Source organism: Heterodontus francisci, chromosome 38 (genome assembly GCF_036365525.1).
Source record: "Heterodontus francisci isolate sHetFra1 chromosome 38, sHetFra1.hap1, whole genome shotgun sequence".
NCBI lineage: Eukaryota > Metazoa > Chordata > Chondrichthyes > Heterodontiformes > Heterodontidae > Heterodontus > Heterodontus francisci.
Genome location: NC_090408.1, coordinates 41,615,750 through 41,635,981, shown reverse-complemented (window position 1 = coordinate 41,635,981; position 20,232 = coordinate 41,615,750). Strand labels below are relative to the sequence as shown.

The 20,232-nt window shown below is 40.9% G+C and overlaps 1 protein-coding gene across 2 annotated transcripts in view; it reads right to left on the bottom strand.

Annotated features, from left to right (window-relative positions):
• Positions 1-20,232, bottom strand: part of spg11 (SPG11 vesicle trafficking associated, spatacsin) — a 151,670-nt gene that overhangs the window by 22,086 nt on the left and 109,352 nt on the right. For both annotated transcript variants that reach the window (XM_068018211.1, XM_068018210.1), the window contains exons 29-36: positions 14,880-15,094; positions 13,522-14,281; positions 11,651-11,799; positions 9,893-10,091; positions 6,083-6,220; positions 4,724-4,857; positions 2,130-2,237; positions 438-606 (exon numbers count right to left, since the gene is read on the bottom strand). In XM_068018211.1, coding sequence (XP_067874312.1) covers positions 438-606; positions 2,130-2,237; positions 4,724-4,857; positions 6,083-6,220; positions 9,893-10,091; positions 11,651-11,799; positions 13,522-14,281; positions 14,880-15,094 — 1,872 coding nt within the window. The remainder of the gene's footprint in view (positions 1-437; positions 607-2,129; positions 2,238-4,723; positions 4,858-6,082; positions 6,221-9,892; positions 10,092-11,650; positions 11,800-13,521; positions 14,282-14,879; positions 15,095-20,232) is intronic.

Here is a 20,232-nt window from a genome sequence, read left to right as displayed (position 1 = left end):
TTTTCCTGGGCACTGTTTAGAAGCTTTTCCTTTTATCAAAAGATATTTAACTTACTAAGAAACTGTCTAGTCTACACCAATGAAATTATTAAGTACTTCAGTATAGCTTTTTTGTCATTTTAGTAATTTTAAATCAGGTTACTCACAGGCAGAGGACTACAAACCTTCATTAAAAATGTTTAGTTTTGCTGATAAACCAACTTTCAGCTGTATTAATAAAATCGCATCAGGTTTCCCCTTTTCAATAGATGAAGGAATACTTTTTAAATTATATTGCGCTGGTTTATGGAAGATTTTAAGTTTGTGATGATGCAAATAAGTTTAAGTGGAAACTTGAACAGTAATCAATTTTCCAATTGTGCCCTTGATGTTTTATGGATTATTGTAACTTTAGAGACAGAAAACAAAGCTAAGCATTTTCTCCATTGGACACTCACCCCAGGGTTGTGACTCTATGATTTTAAGCTGTACACGGGCTGCACCCTCGTGGTTTTCCCCAATCTCGCGACACATGCTGAAGCAAAAGGCCACCATGTTGTGTTTCTCACTATCCCCAGGGAGACAGCGCTTGATGTAGTCCAGCAAAGCAGTCTTCAGGTCTCCATTCTGTATTTCAGCAAAAGAATTTCCCAAAAGTCATTCAGTAAATTATTCGGAACATCAGCAAGGTTAAAACATGAAAGTAGATTGTTGATGATAACACTTGGTGTGCCTAAGTGGCAGGACAAGGGTTAACAATCATAGAACGGTTAAAACATAGGCCACCATTCAGCCCGTTATTTCCGTGCTGGCTCTCTGCAAGAGCAACTCACCTAGTCCCACTCCACAGCCTTTTCCCTGTAGCCTTCCAAATTCTCTCTTCAGATAATTATCCAATTCTTTTTAAGGCCTCGATTGAATCTGCCTCCCCCACACTCTCAGGCAGTGTATTCCAGATCCTAACCACTCGCTGCATAAAAAGGTTTTCCATGTCACTGTTGCTTCTTTTGCCAATTACCTTAGATTGATGTCCTCTGGTTCACAATCTTCTGCCAACAGGAACAGTTTCTCCCCATCTAATCTGTCCAGAGCTCTTGTGATTTTTAACACCACTATCAAATCTCTTCTCCAATAGAGGACAGCCCCAGCTTCTCCACTCTATCCATGTAACTGAAGTCCCTCATTCCTAGAACCATTCACCATTCTCGTGAAACTTTTCTGCACCCTAATATCTTCGCATCCTTCCTAAAGTGTGGTGCCCAGAACTGGATGTAATACTTTAGTTGAGACTGAACCAGTGTTTTATACAGGTTTAATGATAACTTACTTGCTTTGGTATTCTATGCCCCTATTTATAAAGCCCAGGATCTCATATATTTTACTAACCACTTTCTAACCTCCACAATGAGATCCTGATGTACATTGTGTCACCATTATATGAGTAGAGTTGCCTAGTGGTTTTGGTACCAGACTCTCAATGCAAAGGTTGAGTTGAAATTCCACCATGGAAAATTGATGTCAGTAAAGCTAATCAATTGTGGGCAGCACCAGATAAAATGAATTGATGTAAAAATCTAACTGGTTTACTAACATCCTTCAGGAGAACCTGCTACCCCTTCCCAGTCTGGCTTACATGCGACTCCAGTCCCACACTATATGGTTAGGCAACTAGGAATGGACAATAAATGTGGCCGTGCCAATGCCGCAAACAACCGCAGAACAAACTCAAGAAAACGTTTGATTTTATTCCTGAATACCAACCCTATTACCTTGCGATTGCAACTGAACAAGCAAACAGAATTCCGGCTTAATATCTCATCTAAAGGTTGACTGCTCTGAGGTTGTAGCGCTACCTCAGTCCGGAATGTATTACATTATCAGCCTAGTAAATGTACTCACATGCTGGTATGATGTTTAAACCCAGAACCTTTTTGCCTTGCAGTAAATAAGGAAAATGCCAATGAAAATATCTCACAAATAGAACACAATTTATAAAAGAGGAAAAGGAAGATTACTGATGAATTGCTGTAATAATTTAATTGCTCCCATTCTTTTCTGAGAAAAACATTGGGGGGGCGGGGGCAGGAAATCATAGCTGAAGCGGGTTTAACTACTTTCCCAGTCTATTTCCCTAGACAAGCCTCACTTACCGATTCAACATTTTTCCTCAGCAACATTTCAAACCTATGATTCTCGTGCAGCAGGTCAAATATGTACGTCATGTCATTGTATCGGCCAATGCCAGTTACCAGCCGGACCTGAGGACAGAAAAGGATATTCACACTCAAGTTCATTCACTTTATATGCGTCTTTGATACTTTCTCTTAATTAACACACAACAACCTCAGTAGGGCTTGGCAAGACAATGGACCCGGGTATGGCATGACAGCATGCACAGTGGTGCAGTGGTTAGCACCGCAGCCTCACAGCTCCAGTGACCCTGGTTCAGTTCTGGGTACTGCCTGTGCAAAGTTTGCAAGTTCTCCCTGTGTCTGTGTGGGTTTCCGCCGGGTACTCCGGTTTCCTCCCACAGCCAAAGACATGCAGGTTGATAGGTAAATTGGCGATTGTAAATTTCCCCTAGTGTAGGTAGGTGGTAGGAGAATGGTGGAGATGTGGTAGAGAATATGGGGTTAATGTAGGATTAGTATAAATGGGTGGTTGTTGATCAGCACAGACTCGGTGGGCCGAAGGGCCTGTTTCAGTGCTGTATCTCTAAATAAACAAACAAACATACAATTCATGGGAAGGACAATATTTTCTAATCAATGGAGTAGTTTCTGAGCTATGAGAATTTGTGCAGCATCTAACCACACTGGAATATTGAGAAAGTGCATTACACTGTGAATTGGGGTGCTGTTACTATTATATAGTCAACATTTGACAGTCAACAAGGCCTCACCAACTTAACTAGTGAAGGTGTTTTTGGTACTGCTGATTGAGGGAGCGATGGTAAACAAGGCTCTGTTCTTTGAATAGGTCAAAGGGACCTTTAACGTTTACCCAAACAGGCTGATGGAACTGTGACAAAAGTTTGGTCTTGCACCAAATAAGGAATAAGTTTTTCAATATAATATAGACAGGGACAATGCGATTTACTAAATTGGCTGCTGCAACATTAAAAAGCCTCTTTGGAAGGGGAATGGATGATAAACAGGTCCATATACATTTTAAATAAGAGTTGGTCAGCCTCATTAGTGTCTTGGTCTTCACTGAGAAACTAATCAAAAATCACTTGGTGGCTTAACTGCCAATCCTTGAAATGCTTGTATGTGTAAAGCCAGAGATTTAATAATGAGATTAATTTATTATCTAGAATGGTTGACATTGGCAGGAAGATGGTTAATAGCTCAACATTAATATCCGTGACATAAAAGGCTTCTCTTCTTATAAAGACACTGACCTCATTACTCAATTTTAATTTATTTTATTGTGTAGTCAGGCTCCATGTAACAGGCAGGATTTTCTCTTCATTCACACACAAGCATTACCGGTTACTGATTGTGTAAAACAAAACATGATTTATGAGGGAACTTTAATCTCCGTGGGTTGATTCTATCTTTAGTGTTTTCTAAATATTGCTGTTTCTGCGTTATCTGACTTGAAAATAAATTCAGCTGTGCGCTTTCACGATTTTTCAAAGGAAACCAGGAGAACATGGTAGCCATCCCATATTAGGCACAATGTACTATATCTAAGGGGCAAATATTAGCACCACAGTATACAACAAGGCCCAAGCTCCAGATAACAGGAGATTTTGCTTAATTATGGGAACTTCTATGAGCACAAATTAAAAGTGTTGGGAGAACGTCCTCATTACAGTTTGAGATTCAGTTTCAACATCAGTACCTCAGTCGGTGCTGCCAGTCTGGAATCTGTGCCTAAGTCTTGGGGTAGGGCTCCAACCCACAACCTTCACAAACCAGAGAGCTACCAACTGAGCCAAAGTGACATCTGTTTCAGTGAAAATATGCACACACACAGATATAGGAAGGAAGTAAAGAAAACTGATCATATGCAGGGCATTGCTTTCCAAGAGAAAGTGCTTTCTGTTGTCTCAGCAACAGACTGCAGTGATGTTAGATTTTGGATAAATAGGTTACACAGAAGAACAGAGATAACATTGTACCCAGGGAAGTATCCAAGCACCATCAAAATGAATGTATGAAGTTCAAGTGAAAAAATGGCCCTGGTCAGTTAATAAAATACATTTTGACCACAAAGCAGCAATTACACTGCCATATGGCAAAATATAAAAATTCCATACTTTTCAAAGTTTTTAAAGAAACTTGGTGCACAGAGAAGCCAGACTACCGAGGCACAGGGAATGTGTATAAGCTGCAAGAATCTGGAACCATATTTATCTCTTTGATCAATGTTCCGACAGAATTACACAACCTTGGATTGTTCCACTATTATCAAGTATTTGTATTCAGTTCCTCACCCAGTGGCAAGAAACCGTCCTCAGTTCATAGTCACATATTCCTAATCATGCATATGTATTTAAAAGGGAAAAAGCAGGAACTAATTGGATAGCTTTCAGGAAGCTGGCATAGGTATGATGGGCTGAATGGCCTCCTTCTGTTCTCTATGATCTAGTCATTCTGCCTCTGTGCTGAGAGAATGCAAGTTCCCTACCTTACATTTGACAAATCTTTCATTTAAAAAGAGAACAGCTTTGAAGTAAAACAACTCTGATGAGATTTGCTTATTGTTATGCAGCAGCGTTTTACAGGCTCCATACCATGAGACTGTACTGTTCTTTAGGTGCCAGGTGTTTGTGACTGAGATGGCGTGCAGCTTGCAACACTCTACCGATCCCCTCCATGTGACAGGTCAGGCTAAAGCAGTCATGTGCCAAAATCAGCAGTTCTACAGCTTTAGGATGCATGGAAAGAGAGAGGGGAGACAAAGACAAAGGTCAGCTTTTCACATTATTAGAAAGAACAAATTTATACAGTGCTTTTCACAATCTCAGGACTACTCAAAGCGCTTTACAGCCAATGACATACTTTTAAAGTGCAGCCTCTGATGTAATGCAAGAAACGCAGCTGTAATTTGTATACAGCAAGCTCCCAAAAACAGCAATAAATGATCAAATCATCTATTTTTAGATGCTGGTTGAGGGATAAATCTTGGCCAAGGCACCAAGAGAACTCTCTTGCGCTTCTCCGAATAGTGCCATGGGATCTTTTACCAGAGATGGGTAGACAGGGCCTCGATTTAGTATCACATCCGAAAAATGGATCCGCTGACGATGCAGCACTTTCTCAGTATTGCACTGAGAGAGTCAGCCTAGATTTTATGCTCAAATTTCTGGACTAGGGCCCACAACCTCCTGACTCAGCTAAAGCTGAGTACATTCTCCTAACTGAGTTGCAACCAACTGCATCCATCAGACACAAGCTCCCCCATGGATGTTAACTCACTATTCAACAACAACTTTCAAAATGGAATTGGATAAATAAATGAAGGGAAAAATTAGTAGGGCTATGAGGAAAGGGTAGGGGACTAGGACTAATTGGATTTCTCCTTCAAAAAGCTGACAAAGGAAGATGAGCCGAATGGCCTCCTGTGCTCTGTTATTCTATGATATGCAGAGCCACACTCTGGTTTTCGCTTGCCAGGGCTGCCTGAAGTGAGACCCAAACCCAAATCTTCCGAATCTGGCAGGAATACTACCTGAAACCAGTGGTCACTCCATCCAGACTCTAGTTCCCCGTTGGATGTCAGCCTAGCATTTATGAACCGTATTCTACTCTCCACTCACTGGGGCCATCTGAACCATCTGACTCAGAGGCAGGAATGCTACCAGTAAACCAAAGGCTCATTCCCAACCTAAAGGGTATGGGAAACCTAAATAGTAGCTAATTCAGGGCATGTGCCTTGATTCAGTTCTCTTGGACAGAAAGGTTTCAGAAATCACCTTCAGAAATGAGTCCATGTTTTTGAGTAGTCTGGAGAGCTGAGAATTGATTATCTTTGGATGACAAAAGTGAGAGCTCCAGGAAAGGCTGGCATTTCTCTTTAAACACAAAATAGTTAATGCACACCAAGCCATTTTATAGCAAATGGCCATCATGTAGAACTTCCAGTTACTTACTGCACTCCAGCTCCCCATTTGGAATGGATGAAATTTTATCCAACAGCTTTGTGCCAACGAGAATTGCGTCTTGGCACAGTTTAGCAAGCTGTAGGAAGGCCTCTTTCCCATCGAGAAGGTTATAGATCTGCCTCACTCCTGTGTCCAAAGACAATGAATAGAACAGCACATTACTAATGTGAATTGCATCTCTGACAAAGACTCTCTACCCAACTCGTTTTAGCCAAGGTTAGATTTCCGAGAACACTTTTAAATAACAGAAAGTCACTTTTCCAGAATATTGTGGGTTAGGTCACTGCCCCTTAACTGCTTGGGTCTGAATCCACACCAGATTAATGGGCTGAAAGCTTTCTCCCTTTGCCAGCTGAAAGAGCCAAAGTTAAATGAGTTTGGACAGTCTCAATGTAGTTCCCAACTGGGGCACCACAAAACTGTGTAACCAGTGTATACCTTGTAAAATATTAAACATCCTTGGAATCAAAGGATTGTTCATTAGATATGAAAGGAATGCTCTTAGTAAACTGCTTTATGTAAAGAAAATTGTTGTTTGTAATTAAGCAATGATACAGTTTACAAAAAATGTAGTTAAACTTGAAAGTAACAAAAAGGGCCTATGATCAACTGGCGTCTGCAGTTCCAACTAGATTGGAGGTGAACAATTAATTATTCATTCTTTTCTAGCTTGTGTCAGCTTGACTTAGTTGGCAGCACTCCTCTGAGAAGCTTGTGGGTCCAAGCCACACTCCAGGACTTGACCACATAATGCAGGTTGACACTTCAATGCAGTACTGAGGGAGTGCTGCAATGTTGAATGTGCCCTCTTTTCGAGGAGACATGAAATCAAAACCCTGTCTGCCTATTTGGGTGGATGTTAAAGATCCCGTTGCCCTAATCAGAGAAGCACAGGGAGTTCTGCCAATGTCAACAACAACAAAAAAGTTAAATGGACATTAATCTCATGTGTTGTTTGAGACATTTGCTGTGTAGCCCTACATAATGAGTGACTGCATTTTAAAACTCAATGGTTGTGAAGCCCTAGCCCTTTCAGACTTCCTGATGTACAAGGCATGTTTACAAATAGAAGCTCACTCTTCCTAATGAAGTTTGACATGATTTTGCTCATCAAAGTATTTACTGGAGAATATGTCACCTGTTTAATGAAAATTCATTTTGATGCACTAAATAGTATTTCCAAATCTCTTTCCTCCTTTCCTGAAGGTGGTGTTATCCTCTTTCCACTGGCAATGGAAGCCCTCTTGTATCTTACTCAAGTGGCTGTTCCCCTCATTGGGCCTGGACAGCAAGTGCTGCAAGTTATTCAACTTTGGAGAGGGAACCACAGCCCGGTTGGATCCCACAATCACCGAGCATCCATTTCTTTCAGCAGTGGGATTTCTGGAGTTTCTTTCTGTCCCCAGTCTGTGGGCACTCAACCTATTTTAGCTGTCCTAGCTGGTCCCAGAGATCAGTTAATTCAGCTGAGACCAGGAATTGAACAGGTCCTCATGGCTCAGCACCACACACTGGCACATATTTAACCATGGAACCAGCAGGTGAAACTACTTATGGTAAACACCACGAGCTCCCACATTCCCCAAGTGATAGTCAAATTCAGAATATAATTCTGTTCAGACTCATTCAGTGGAAAGTTTGTCCCTTTCACCAGAGCCAGTTTGGAACATCTGCAGTTAGGGCAGATTTGCATGCTGCTTATATAAAAAACCTAAGAGATGACAGAATTAAAATCAAAAATAGTGTCTTCATGCAAGTATATCCATCAATATGTTTACTGGTTTGAAACAAAAAAAACTTCAGGAGTAACTTGATAGAATAAGGGATCTCATTAGGTCAATAGGCTCAGACACTTGCTTAGAGAACCTGGTTGCAAAATGGAGGTCCTCAAACAAATGGTGAAGATCTTTAAACGTCGTCTTTAGGATTGAATCACAGTCAGGCAGCAAGAAATGCATTTCACTTCCGAAAACTCATGTTCATCGCCCCATGAGTAATCAGGCACACTGATGTTTTGGACCTCCAATTCTCCATCAGTATAACTTTGGTTTCCTTAATTTTCTCCCCTCCTCTCCTGAAGGCATCTTGCTGGGACACAGTTCTAGGATTGATGGCAGGACCTTATTCAAATGTGTTCCTCATCTGCAGCCCTACTGAATGACTACTTGACCATTGGGAGACTAGATAACTGCAGAAGTCAACATAGCTGCACCTGATTCTGACTTCACCATATTTCCAGTGTATTTTCCAGCAGGAAGCCTCCAGATAGCAATCAAAACCAGGAACATTGGCCAAATACTCCCCTCCCTATGCAGAAGCACTGAAGCCAAGTGCAGAACCCAACAGATAAACGATGGTATATACTTAACAGGGCTGTTAGCATAAGATGATTAATGTTTTAGGGGGAAGCCAATCAGAATTGATGAAGGACCTCTACCAGAAACTTTAAGCTGGTCTTTCTCTTTCTCTCTTTCAGATGCCATCAGTCCTGCGCTTTCTTTTGATTTCAGATTTCCGGCATTTGAAATTTTTCTTTTTATCTTGAGTGTTATTATATGATTAATGATATATAAATAGGAAATAGTTTGATGTTTTAGAATACTATAATAATGAGCAGATGCGACTGCTTGGGTAACAGGCATGTCTCACTATTTCAGGAACCTCATACCCTAATGTACCCCAAGGCTCAGGTTACCTCTGGAGTTTCTTCAGCATTAAAAGGTATGCAATTAAATCAACTGCTTCTGAAGTCATGGGTCAGATTTTTAAAAATAAATTTCTTCTTTCAAACTCCATTCATTAAACTTTGTAAAAAAAAATGTTTTAGCAAAGCTTTGAACATCCATTTATTTAGAAAGGTTTCTGAAACTCAGATGACCTTTCCATTGATGTAATTGCACTGTGACCATTTCTGATAAAACCTGATCGCTGAAGATCAGAATCATTCAAATGGATGATCAAAATTAATTTCCTTTTGGAAATGCCAAATCTCCTGCAAGAATCAAGCAAACAGAAGCAGAACAAGAACGGCTTTGTGGACTCCACATAGTGAGACAATGATGAGACCAGAGGGGGCTTGAAGGTAGAACATATCCTTGGTGGGTATACCTCATTAGGCCAACTAAGCTAATAACTTAATAGGTTCCTCAACAGTTCCACTGGCTAAGGAAATATTTTACATAGAATACACTCCACTGAAACAAGCCATTCAGCCCAACCTGTGCTGGCGTTTATACGTCACACAAGTATTTTGATCTTTGGATGACTGACTGGTGGAATTTGTGGGCCGGCCACCCATTTAGACGAAGAGGCCCCGACCTCAGTTAAGTTTGAAAGGCAAGCTATGAGACGCCAACCGAGCGCCCCATTGCAGCTTGCCAGATTGCGGCCTCAAAATTGGAAATACTAGGAAGGTGGAGGTTCTGCTGAATTTAATGGCTGGACCTCATTCAAATTAAAAACTTTTTTGAAGAAACGTTCCTACCCAGCAGTTGGCCAGATTGAAGATAATGTCCCCTAACACACCCATAGTTAAACTGGAAGTAGCTGCGGTTTGTGGTCAGTTAGGGTCAGGTGTTAACACTATTTTATCCACCAATTTAACCTCTCCCCCAACTGGACTGTCTCCAGCCCAATACTGTTGCCGGGGGGGGCAGGGGGCTGTGTTGAAATTACCCCCATGTTAGACAGAATACATTTGGTGAGCAAGAGTTCAATAACACCGTCAAACTTTCAAGTGTCATTTATTTAGTGGTCATCATGAGGATAGGATTCCCAAAACTGAGACATCATGTTTACCTTTGGCTTCTGTTGAGGAGAGTGAAGCCTGAAACACTTCATCAGCGACAAGTGCTGCCACTGCCTCCGGCTTCAGTCCTTGGGTTGTGATAAATGCCTGGGCTTTTTTGTATCGGTCAGGCTGTTGAGATGATAACACTTCCCGCAGAACAGTATCAGAATCTTGGGTTGATATATCATTGAAAGAACAGCCAAGCTCCTTTTGGGTAAAAAGGTAAAATACATATAACTAATGCTTTTTATTCATTTAACGTGGGGTTTTTTTTGAAAGTCACTCTGGTACAAGTAGTCATTAATAATGTGAAATTATCCATTCATAAAACAAAATGGAAAACTATATGAAATTATGAAACAAGATGCATGAGGAATACTCAAGAGAATAAATATACACTATCACTGCGTAATAGTGCTGTGATACCCTGAAGTGTACCTAGTAATGTTCCTTTAATAAAGGGGTTACCCAACAAAACTTCAAAATACAATGATGAGATTTTCCAGCACATGTACAATGGGCCAATTGGTCTCCTTCTGTGCTGCAAGAATCTATAATTATCTATCATATACCACACATGTATTTAGGAATGAGAAGAGGAGGAACTTCCTCACTCAGTGGGTGGCGAATCTTTGGAATTCTCTAATCCAGAGGGATGTGCAGGTTCAGACATTGAGTATGCTCAAGACAGATATCAATATATTTCTAAATGTTAAAAAGATATCAAGGGATATGGGGACAGTGCAGGAAAACGGCGGAGGTTGAAGATCAGTCATGATCTAGTTGAATGGCGGAGCAGGCTCAATGGGACGAATGGCCTACTCCTGCTCCTATTTCATATGTTCATATGTAGCATGACAAGTCTTCCCTTCCCCAATAAATATTATTGCTCATGATCCAAACCTCTTTCCCTGTGCAATGATCAGTAACTTTCTTTCTTTCCCATTTGTCTTCTGGTCTACTCCAATCAGATTCTTTTTTTTTAAATGAACCCTTCCCAGCAGTCTTTCCCCCTAGTGCTCAATATTTCCTTTTCAATAGGCTCAAACATAAATGATGCCTTATGCAACTGCACAGAGACAGACTATAGCAGCCATGGTACCAATTTGCCACATAACCCCTGACATGTTGCACAGTCCAGTGTAAACATTAGTATTTTTAAAATTTAACACAATAAGCAAAGGACCTTACAAACAGAATATATATCAGGATAGCACTGGAGTACAGAAAATAAAGCCACTGGGCTTTTATATCTGCCATAATATAGCCAGTACACACTCTTGCTATAAATTAACAAATCTTACATTGAAACAACTGTAAACACTAAAAAAAATTAAACAAGCCTCTAGAATTGCAGCCAGAGTGAAGCTCATAGTTTACATGAATCCAGACACTAAAATTATTACCGTGTAGCACAATTATAGGTACAGCAAGTGATTTGCTACCATTCAGACATCAGTACTTTCATTGCAAAATTGTGAAGCACAGGCAGCAGATAACAGCAAGGGCTGAAATTTGAAAGGTTTGTCACGTAATGCAATTTGACCCAAAATCACCTTCCTTATTTTTAGGCAACTTATTAACACTAATAGGCAACTGAGACATGTTTCTCAGCATTGTGGCAGTTGATTTCTTTGCTCTGGACTTATTCCAATGACGATTATAAGCAGTATTTTCCTTTATACTTGCATTTGGTTTAAGAACAATGCTAATAGTTGTTAACCGATTACTCCATGAACTGTTTTGTGAAGAGTTAACGCTGGTACCTTTGAGAGCTCATACAAGCTAAGAACTTGACGGCAATAACTCTTTCCGTGGTGGCACTCATTTGTGAGGGTTTGCAGATTAACAACAACCTGGTCTTTAACAATGCCTTCTTCTGGATATTGAACAAATGACGAGGTTATACTGCTCACTGAAGGAGGGAAAAATACCATTAGCCAGTATACAAGCAACATGGGAACATGATGTGATTTTGTACTGAATCCTGTAAAGCCAAACACTAGCACACAGTCTCAGGCTCTTAACTGTTTAGCAGAGATACAAACTTATCAAACTAAAAACAGAAAATGCAGAGGTACAGAAAGCATTATGCACACACTAACCTCTCCAACAGATTAAATGAAACATAATCTTCAAGAGAGAAGTTGGTGGAAGAAAAGCTCCCACTATTGTTCCTACAGTATGTCCTACCCCAAACCTTAGAAGGGAGTCTCTCATCCCCTTTGACGTTTTCCACACCAGCCATGTACCAGGACAGAAATTTTTTCCCTCTGGCAGGGTAGGCTGAAAACCAATATAATGAGTTTGCAACCAAAACCAGTCCATTGTTCTCTGCATCACTGACCCATCATAACAAAGCCCTTGGACTTTAGGAGAGGTCTTCAAAAGCAGCATTCTACCAGAATACAATCAAAACTTTTCAGGGCTATGGTTCCAAACACTGCTTTTGACTATTAGTGATAATCATTAATGGCTAGCTGGCACACCACAGGAAAAGTACCCTATGAACAGAGTTCCTTCTCACAATAAAGAACAGTAATGGGCATGGCATAATTGAGGAGGCTGTTGAAGATTAATATCCTTTTTGTATTCAGAACAAACATGGGCGGGGTGGGGGGGAATTTATCAGCTCTCCTAATCTAAGTCAATATTCCCTTTACGATCTTTAGTTTACTAACTACATAAAACCTTACATTTTAGGAGGCCTCTCAGGGTGACAATAAACACACTGTCCATCGACATCCACTGAAGACAATAAACAAATTTAATTAAGTCAAAAGTTTAAGCTTTTAGTTAGTGAAGGTTGTATGAAATATGCCAACCTGTCAGTGAAATGTAATGCATTTGTTATTTTTAGTTTATGAATATGGAACTCATCCCACCTCAAATCAGGTACAACACAACCAGATACAAAGTGAATCCCCCGCTACTAGAATAGCACTAGTGATGAGGGTCTTCAGTTATGTGGAGTAGAAAAGCTGGGGTTCTCCTTAGAGAAGAGAAGGTCAAGAGATGATTTGATAGGGGTGTTTAAAATCGCGAAGGGGTTTCGCTAGAGCAGATAGGAAGAAACTGTTTCCAGTGGCAGAAAGGGCAGTAATCAGGAGACACAGATTTAAGGTGATTGACCAAAGAAACTGAGGTGAAATGAGGAAATATTTCTTTACACAGCAAGTTGTTTTGATCTGATTCTACCGGACACCCACATGAACGAGATTTTCATTTTCTTTTCCAAGCCTTTTATCTCACTGCACACTCAAACTGAATACCATACAGAGTAAACAAACCAAAGCCCCATCACTTTGCAGCACAGTCTGAGAGCACTTTAACCTACTACACCATTGGGATGTCTCTATGCAGTCTTTCTGTCTCTTTGTTTCTTTATTGATGAGATGTCAGGATCTGGAATGCTCTACTGGAAAAGGTGGTAGAAGCTGATTCCATAAATAATTTTAAAAAGACAGATACTTGAGGGTGAGGAACTTAGAGAGTTATGGATAAAAAGGCAGGGTGTGGGACTAAGCATGACTGCTCTTTCAAAGAGCCAGCACAGGCACAATGGGCCGAAAGGCCTCCTTCTGTGCTGTAAGTTTCTATGATTCAATTTGGGACAAGTACAAATAAACCAACTTACAACTTGGAATCCTTTTCCGATGGAGTCCTATCTCTCCATTAAAAGCAGCTCCTGCAGTCAAGATGATCTGAATTGAGGGATGAAAATCTGTTGTTTGTACTTCTCCTGAAGCCAAGGCTCTGCAGTGGAGAACCAGAGATAAGTCTTGGTTGTAAAATTCAAAATACCTAGAGACTCGACTGGCTTCATGAATGCAGCCTCCATCTAACAACTCGCCAATCAAAATATTAAGGGCCTCTTTTTCTGTTGTGTCTAGTCTACAGTTGGAAGCCGTGTCCTTTTTTGGAAATCCTTCAAGCTGGAGATACTTTGGGGACTTCAGAGCAGGTAGTTGGGAGAACAAGAACTCTTTGGTGGCACCATCAAAGGTTATTTCGCCACAGGCTGAAACCTGCCAAGCAAATCTCGAAGCTGTGGACATCAGCAAAGTCTGTTGACTGATGCGACACAACCAAATCCTCTTCTCCACCTCTTCCAACTGATCCAGGAATGGAGGATTATTTTGTGATAACCAGTGCCCCGCCACAGTCAACAGCAGACATCTTTCCTGAATGTTAAGGAACTGTTCTTTGAAAGATGAAGTCAGTTCTGATTTAATGAATGGCTTATCATTGGCCTGAGCCAGAAAGAATTCAGAGGCAACTAAATTGGAGATCAAATTATTTTTGAAACAATCGTGGCATTTCTTCCAAAAATTTATCCTAGTCTCTTTCCTTTGCCATTGACCACATTGTTTCAAATTTTGTAATTCCTGCGTTACCTGTAATTGAAAAAGAAATGAAATATTGGAGACATATGTAATATATTGAATTAACTGTGTTGTGTTCGGGTATAAATCCCCCTTTCCAGTTTTTCCCACCCCTTAATCCTTCTTTGGATTTTTCTGAGTCATCCATCAATCACAGATGAGGTTAGGCAGCCCATGTACAGTCCTCTGCCAATCTAAACTAGCATCAAGAGGTGCATGAGAACAATCGGGCTGTTATTCTCTTGCACTCTCACACAGAAGCACCTGGTCTTCATTTTGCATTCTCCTCAAAGCAATGTGTTGGAGAATGGGAATTCACCATTGCAGAGAATCCAGGGCCAACAATTCCATGGTGTCGCCTTGTCATGCTAACATTTTGCCACACTCAACTTGATGTTCCAAATAATAGAAATTGCATGTTTTCTCTCATATTAACAATTCGAGCTGAATTAGTCTAGGGATTTTCGATTTGGAGCTGGAGCTGAAAGGTTTCTGTTCCTTTAACTGCCAAAGAAAAATGCAGAGATACCACCACAAATTAGGTCAAATTTTAACTAATCTATAGTTTTGATCTACAGTCAAATATTTGCAAACAAACAAAAAATATTACCTCATGGACCACCAAGTTGTCTACTGGAAGCTGGGCTAGGTCAGCCACCTGTCTAGCTAAAGCAAAAAGCCCCTTCTTTTGCAATTGGTTCAGAATTTGCAGACAGACATTCTTCAAGGTGTCTGTACTGTAGTCAACGAGGAGGGAGCGATCAATAGCAATCGAGGTGTCCTGCAGAAGCTGACTGAGCCTGCTCAGTTTTCGGAAATCTGGTCCTAGTTATGAGACACACATTTCATTTATGCACTGGAATACAAGCTAAACAAGAAATTTTTAAAATTACATTAGAATATATACTTTAAAATGCATCTGTTCACTTGGAAACACAAAAAAGAAAATAATGTGGAATTAAACTCTTCATTTGAGAATCCAGGAGTGTTATTGAGTCTGGGTTGGCACAACCTACCCTAACCAAGCAGGTCGAAAACTCTTCATCATTTACTATAACCTAGTGAGCAGGCAACTAGCTCCCAGAACCATGGACTATGTGGTTTCCAAGAAGGTTGATTGTCCAGGACTTATCTTTAAAAGGAACTGTGACAGGTGTCCTTTTTTTAAAAAAAAAAGTGCCATTTTACAAAATCGCTCATCTTCCTTAACGAAATAATCTCTAGATTTGTTTTGGACAAACAGTTACAATCGATTACAATTGACTTTTATCTTCATTTGTCTAATAATATGTTGTAGCACATTAAGGGGATATGACTGGAGAGCTGTTGTGGAGTTTCTAGGATTGAAAGTGTGACTTAAATGGAATGTAAAGCTGGTTGCAGCTCCAATGCACTGAGCCTAGGACCCATGTTTGTACTAAATTCAAGAAAGTGCGCTCAGAACAGCTGTAGGAAGGTTTCCCTACAGGAAGTGAAAGTAAGAAAGAAAAAATAAGAACAAATAAAGAGAAAAGGTCAACTCTGTTTGTTACTTATCACTATTGTATAGCAACAGTAAAGCAGGTCATTTTCAGCCTAGGACAGCAAAAGAGCAAAACAGCAAAGCTAAAATCATTGACAAAAACTGTTTCAGTGCTCTTTCATTCCAACTAGTTGAGAGAGGTGTCACGGAACTGTTTTTCTCTCCTCTGTTTAAAACTGTGTGCCTTTAAGACTGAGCAGAGTGTGCTAGCAGTTGCGCCCATTTCCTAGGCCACAGCAGGAGAGAAGGTCACATGGTATACTGTAACTTTTAACTGTGGATAAAGACCGGCTTCGACCGGTTTGAACTAGAGTCCAGCGAAGCTTGCTTCGCTGAAACAAAGGATCCCTCTTTCTTAGTAGGAAAATCTAAATTTATCTTCAGACTCTGCATTGCCCAAGGAGAGAAAAAAACCCTGAAAAAAAAACATTTGCCTTCAAGAGGGACTCTTTGTCGGTTGTTTGTGTTTGCTGGAATTCTCAGTAAAGTTTCTACTGTCAAACTACCAATTTTAGAATCCAAATAGACCTGTGGCTATACTTGTTAAAAGAACTGTGTGATGACTGCTGCAACCGAAGTGCTTCAAATGCCTATCTATTAAAAGACTATTTCGTCGAATTCACCTGGAGACTTCAAGTGGCATCTGATTGTTCTAATCTGGGTCACCTCACCAACCAGGAACATAACTCACCAGGACTTACAAACCAGCAACTTATTTATTTCCTAAGCAATACTATTTTTAAAACCAGTTAACTGTTGATTTTTAATATATGTATGTGTGCATTAGGGCTAGGATAAATAAGAAATTATAAGATCTTTAGACATAAATTTATCTTAATAGTGTTAAGATTTAGTTTATTATTAAATAGTTAATTTGTTTAAAGATATCTGGTTTGGTCTGTTTTATTATGGGGTTTACTAAAGTGTTTTAATTTGGCTTATTTCTAGTAGGTGGGAAAACTTTAATAATATGCTGTGATCTGTGGAGTATTGGGACTGAATTGACAGTGCATTACTCCTGCCTCGGTCATCACAGTCATAAAGTTATACAGCACAGAAACAGGCCCTTCGGCCCATCATATCTGTACTGGCCATCAAGCACCTATCTATTCTAATCCTATTTTCCAGCACTTGGTCCGTAGCCTTGTATGCTATGGCATTTCAAGTGCTCATCTAAATACTTCTTAAATGTTGTGAGGGTTCCTGCCTCTATCACCCCTTCAGGCAGTGTGTTCCAGATTCGTAACAGAAATTAATCTGACACTCTCATACGGCTACAGTCAGTAGGATAGCAATTGGTATGTGTTTTGCCCATTTTGCAAGCATAAATTAGCTATAGCATACACCAATTTCTGGGCACACGGTGCTGTGCCCAATATATGGCAGTAGTGTAGCTTCTACCATATTGGACTGAGCAGCTACCCAAGTTAAATATACAAAGAAAGGTCCTGCCCTGGCTAATGGACCTTTCCGGCATATGGCCATCGGAGCCTCCACTATGCAACCTCAGACAGGCTTTTTGCTTCTGCAGTGGCCTAACCAGTGGTCGTTCATTCAAAGAGAAAGAAACATAAAAGGTAGGTTTTTAAATCCTACCTGAATGTTCACCCTGGTGTGCACTTCCTGACTCCACATTAAAAACTGCAGGCCGCTGCCACCACCAGTCACCATCACCACCAACCCCCCTCCTCCCGCCCCCTTCTGATCCTTGTTCCTCTCCTCCAAACACCCGACTTGCCTCAGCTGGCATCCCAGTTGGCCAATTCTGGTTCTGATGAAAAAAGTCACAGATCTGAAACTTTAACTCTTCCTCTCTTCACAGATGCTGCTCGACCGACTGAGTGTTTCCAGCATTTTCTGTTTTTATTATGGTTGTTATTGGTCCTCGCAGTGACTGGTGAACTGCATCTTGGGGCACGACTAACACCCGCAGCATGCTGGTGGGCTTCCGATGACGTGAAAGGACCAATACCGCATGGTCCTCTCGCCCATCAGTAGGTATGGCGGTCACAGTCAATGTTCAGTTTATGCTTGAAAATGGACGCAAATGAATTTCTAGGCCAGTGACTAGTAACCCAACAAAATGATTTATTTTCCCTGTTTACGCAGAAACATAATGCAGGTAATTTATCAGGATTTCTCAATGGTGAAACTGTCCAATTAATAATGGGTCTCCAACAAGCAGAATCTAATTAGCCTCTTAGATTGATATCCGATTTGAACATGCAGAACGCCACTGAGTTACATATGTTAACAGCATCACTCATTCCTGGGATGTAAGAAAAACAGTTCCTGTAGAGTTTTCTTTACTTCTAGTTAATCAAAAAGTACAGCACTGGAGATCTTCAGAAAGTTCCAAATGAAAACATTTTTCCCCCCACAAACCAACCCTGTGAAAGACTACTCAACATAAACTTAGTACGCAGGTTACATTCCTCTATAAATAGGCATTTTAATATTATGCATCTCCCAAGATCGATTTAATGACATCCTAATTGTCAAATAGTAGGTTATTACCTTCCTGTATGATTCATCGCAAATAGAAAATTGTTTCCATACGATTGGAGTTCTAGCTTACCCTGTGTGAAATTAATTTCTCTACTCAAGAATGAATGCTTTTACAGTTAATGCAAGCCACATGTCATTCCTCCCCCTTGGAAATAAATAATCTAGGAGCGCTGGGCAGATTTCATGAGCTGGCATTTTTCAACTAACACTATTCACCAGCATCAGTGAAGTCATCTACAAATTAACCACTTTGGCATTTGCTAATAGCATTGTATAAGGGTTAAAAGAAAGGGTCTCATAAAGTGACAGGCAGCAGCAAGTTAGCTGCAGATCTTAGGGCAAAATCTATAAATAGGTCCTGTACCTTAGAAGAAATAAAAAAAAAACAAAAGATGACACGTCAGAAGGTTCTGCTGCGGGGGCAGGCTCTGATGCCAGCAACGGCGTCAGCTGCCTCTGCGCATGCGCTGGTGCCATTTGTAAAGGGCTGCCAGATCTGCACGGTTGAAGCCTGTACCACCTCCACCCCCATAAACACTGTAAATCGATTTTTGGACCATTTCCCCCCCCACCAATACAAAGAAAATAAATGGTTGCCCCACTCCCCCACCAAAACACTCACATTTAAGATGTAACCTCCTCCCCACAACTGCACAAAGTGCAGAGGTCACACCTTCCCCACCCCCCCACTACACATACAGATCTGACATCCCCGCTACTCTTAAAAAAAAATCCCAGGTTCCCCAACTTGGTGGCGCCAGCTTTCGCTGGACAGGAAAGTGAAAGGGCGTGACTGCTGGCCGCCGCACGGAAGATCATGGACAGCTGGCAAGATCGCAGTGAAAGGCATGTTCATTTATTCAGTTCCTTTATTTAAATATTAAAGCACTGCCCCATTGCCGAGCAGCGGGAAGGCTGCCACGGAGCCTCACCTCCGCCGGGTAGATCAGCCCCAGCATCCCGGTATCGGGCTCCGTGGCGGGCCACTGTTGGTGTGATCTTCCGGCACCCCACCGCCATGGAGCCCAATGTCGGGAGCTCAACAAAATCCCAGCCTTAGTAACATCCGAAGAATTGGTTAAAACATGGATAGGAAACATTGAAGGACTGTGTGTTGTTATTCACAATATGTAAAGAACCCAGAATCCTCTGGTAGCTTTTTTGAGTGCAGTCAACCAATAACTCAGTCGGAGAGTCTCACATGAAAGGAAAGTGAGGGATTTTATAACATTAGGATTAATTCTCACTTGTCATCCCCTAAGTTTTCCCCGTCCACGGCATGACTTGCTCCCAACCTGTCAAAGCCTCTCCAAGACTAAGTGGCACATATACACAACCAGGGTTCACATGTGGTTCTTGTTTGCTCTGCTCTTCCCCCACATCACAAGAGGAAGCATCTGATCTCTTCTTTTAAAGGAATCAATGGCAGGATAAAGGGATTTTATGAGAAAACACTCCTTTTACAGACAACTAGTATATGAGCTATATATAATGGAGGACATTCAGGAAGTTGAGAATTATAGAAAAAAAATACAGTGTTATGGGTCACATTGTTCCTAAATGCCTCTGGTGCAAGATAATTGTGTTGGTCTCAACAATGTGTGGTTTATTTTTCATAATATACTGCTACTCTGTCTATTTTGTTCACATCACAAAACCTTTGTGCTTCAATTTCTGCCCTAGAGTTTCAAAGAATGAGAGGTGATCTCATTGAAACTTAGAACATTTTTGCAGGGTGTGACAGGGTGGATGTGGATCGGATGTTTCCCCTGGCTGGTGAGTCTAGAACCAGAGGACATACTCTCAGAATAAGGGGCAGGCCATTTAAGACCGAGAATGAGGAGGAATTTCTTCACTTAGAGGTTCGTGAATTTCTGGAAGTCTCTACCCCAGCAGGCTGTGGAAGCTCAATCATTGAGCATGTTCAAGACAG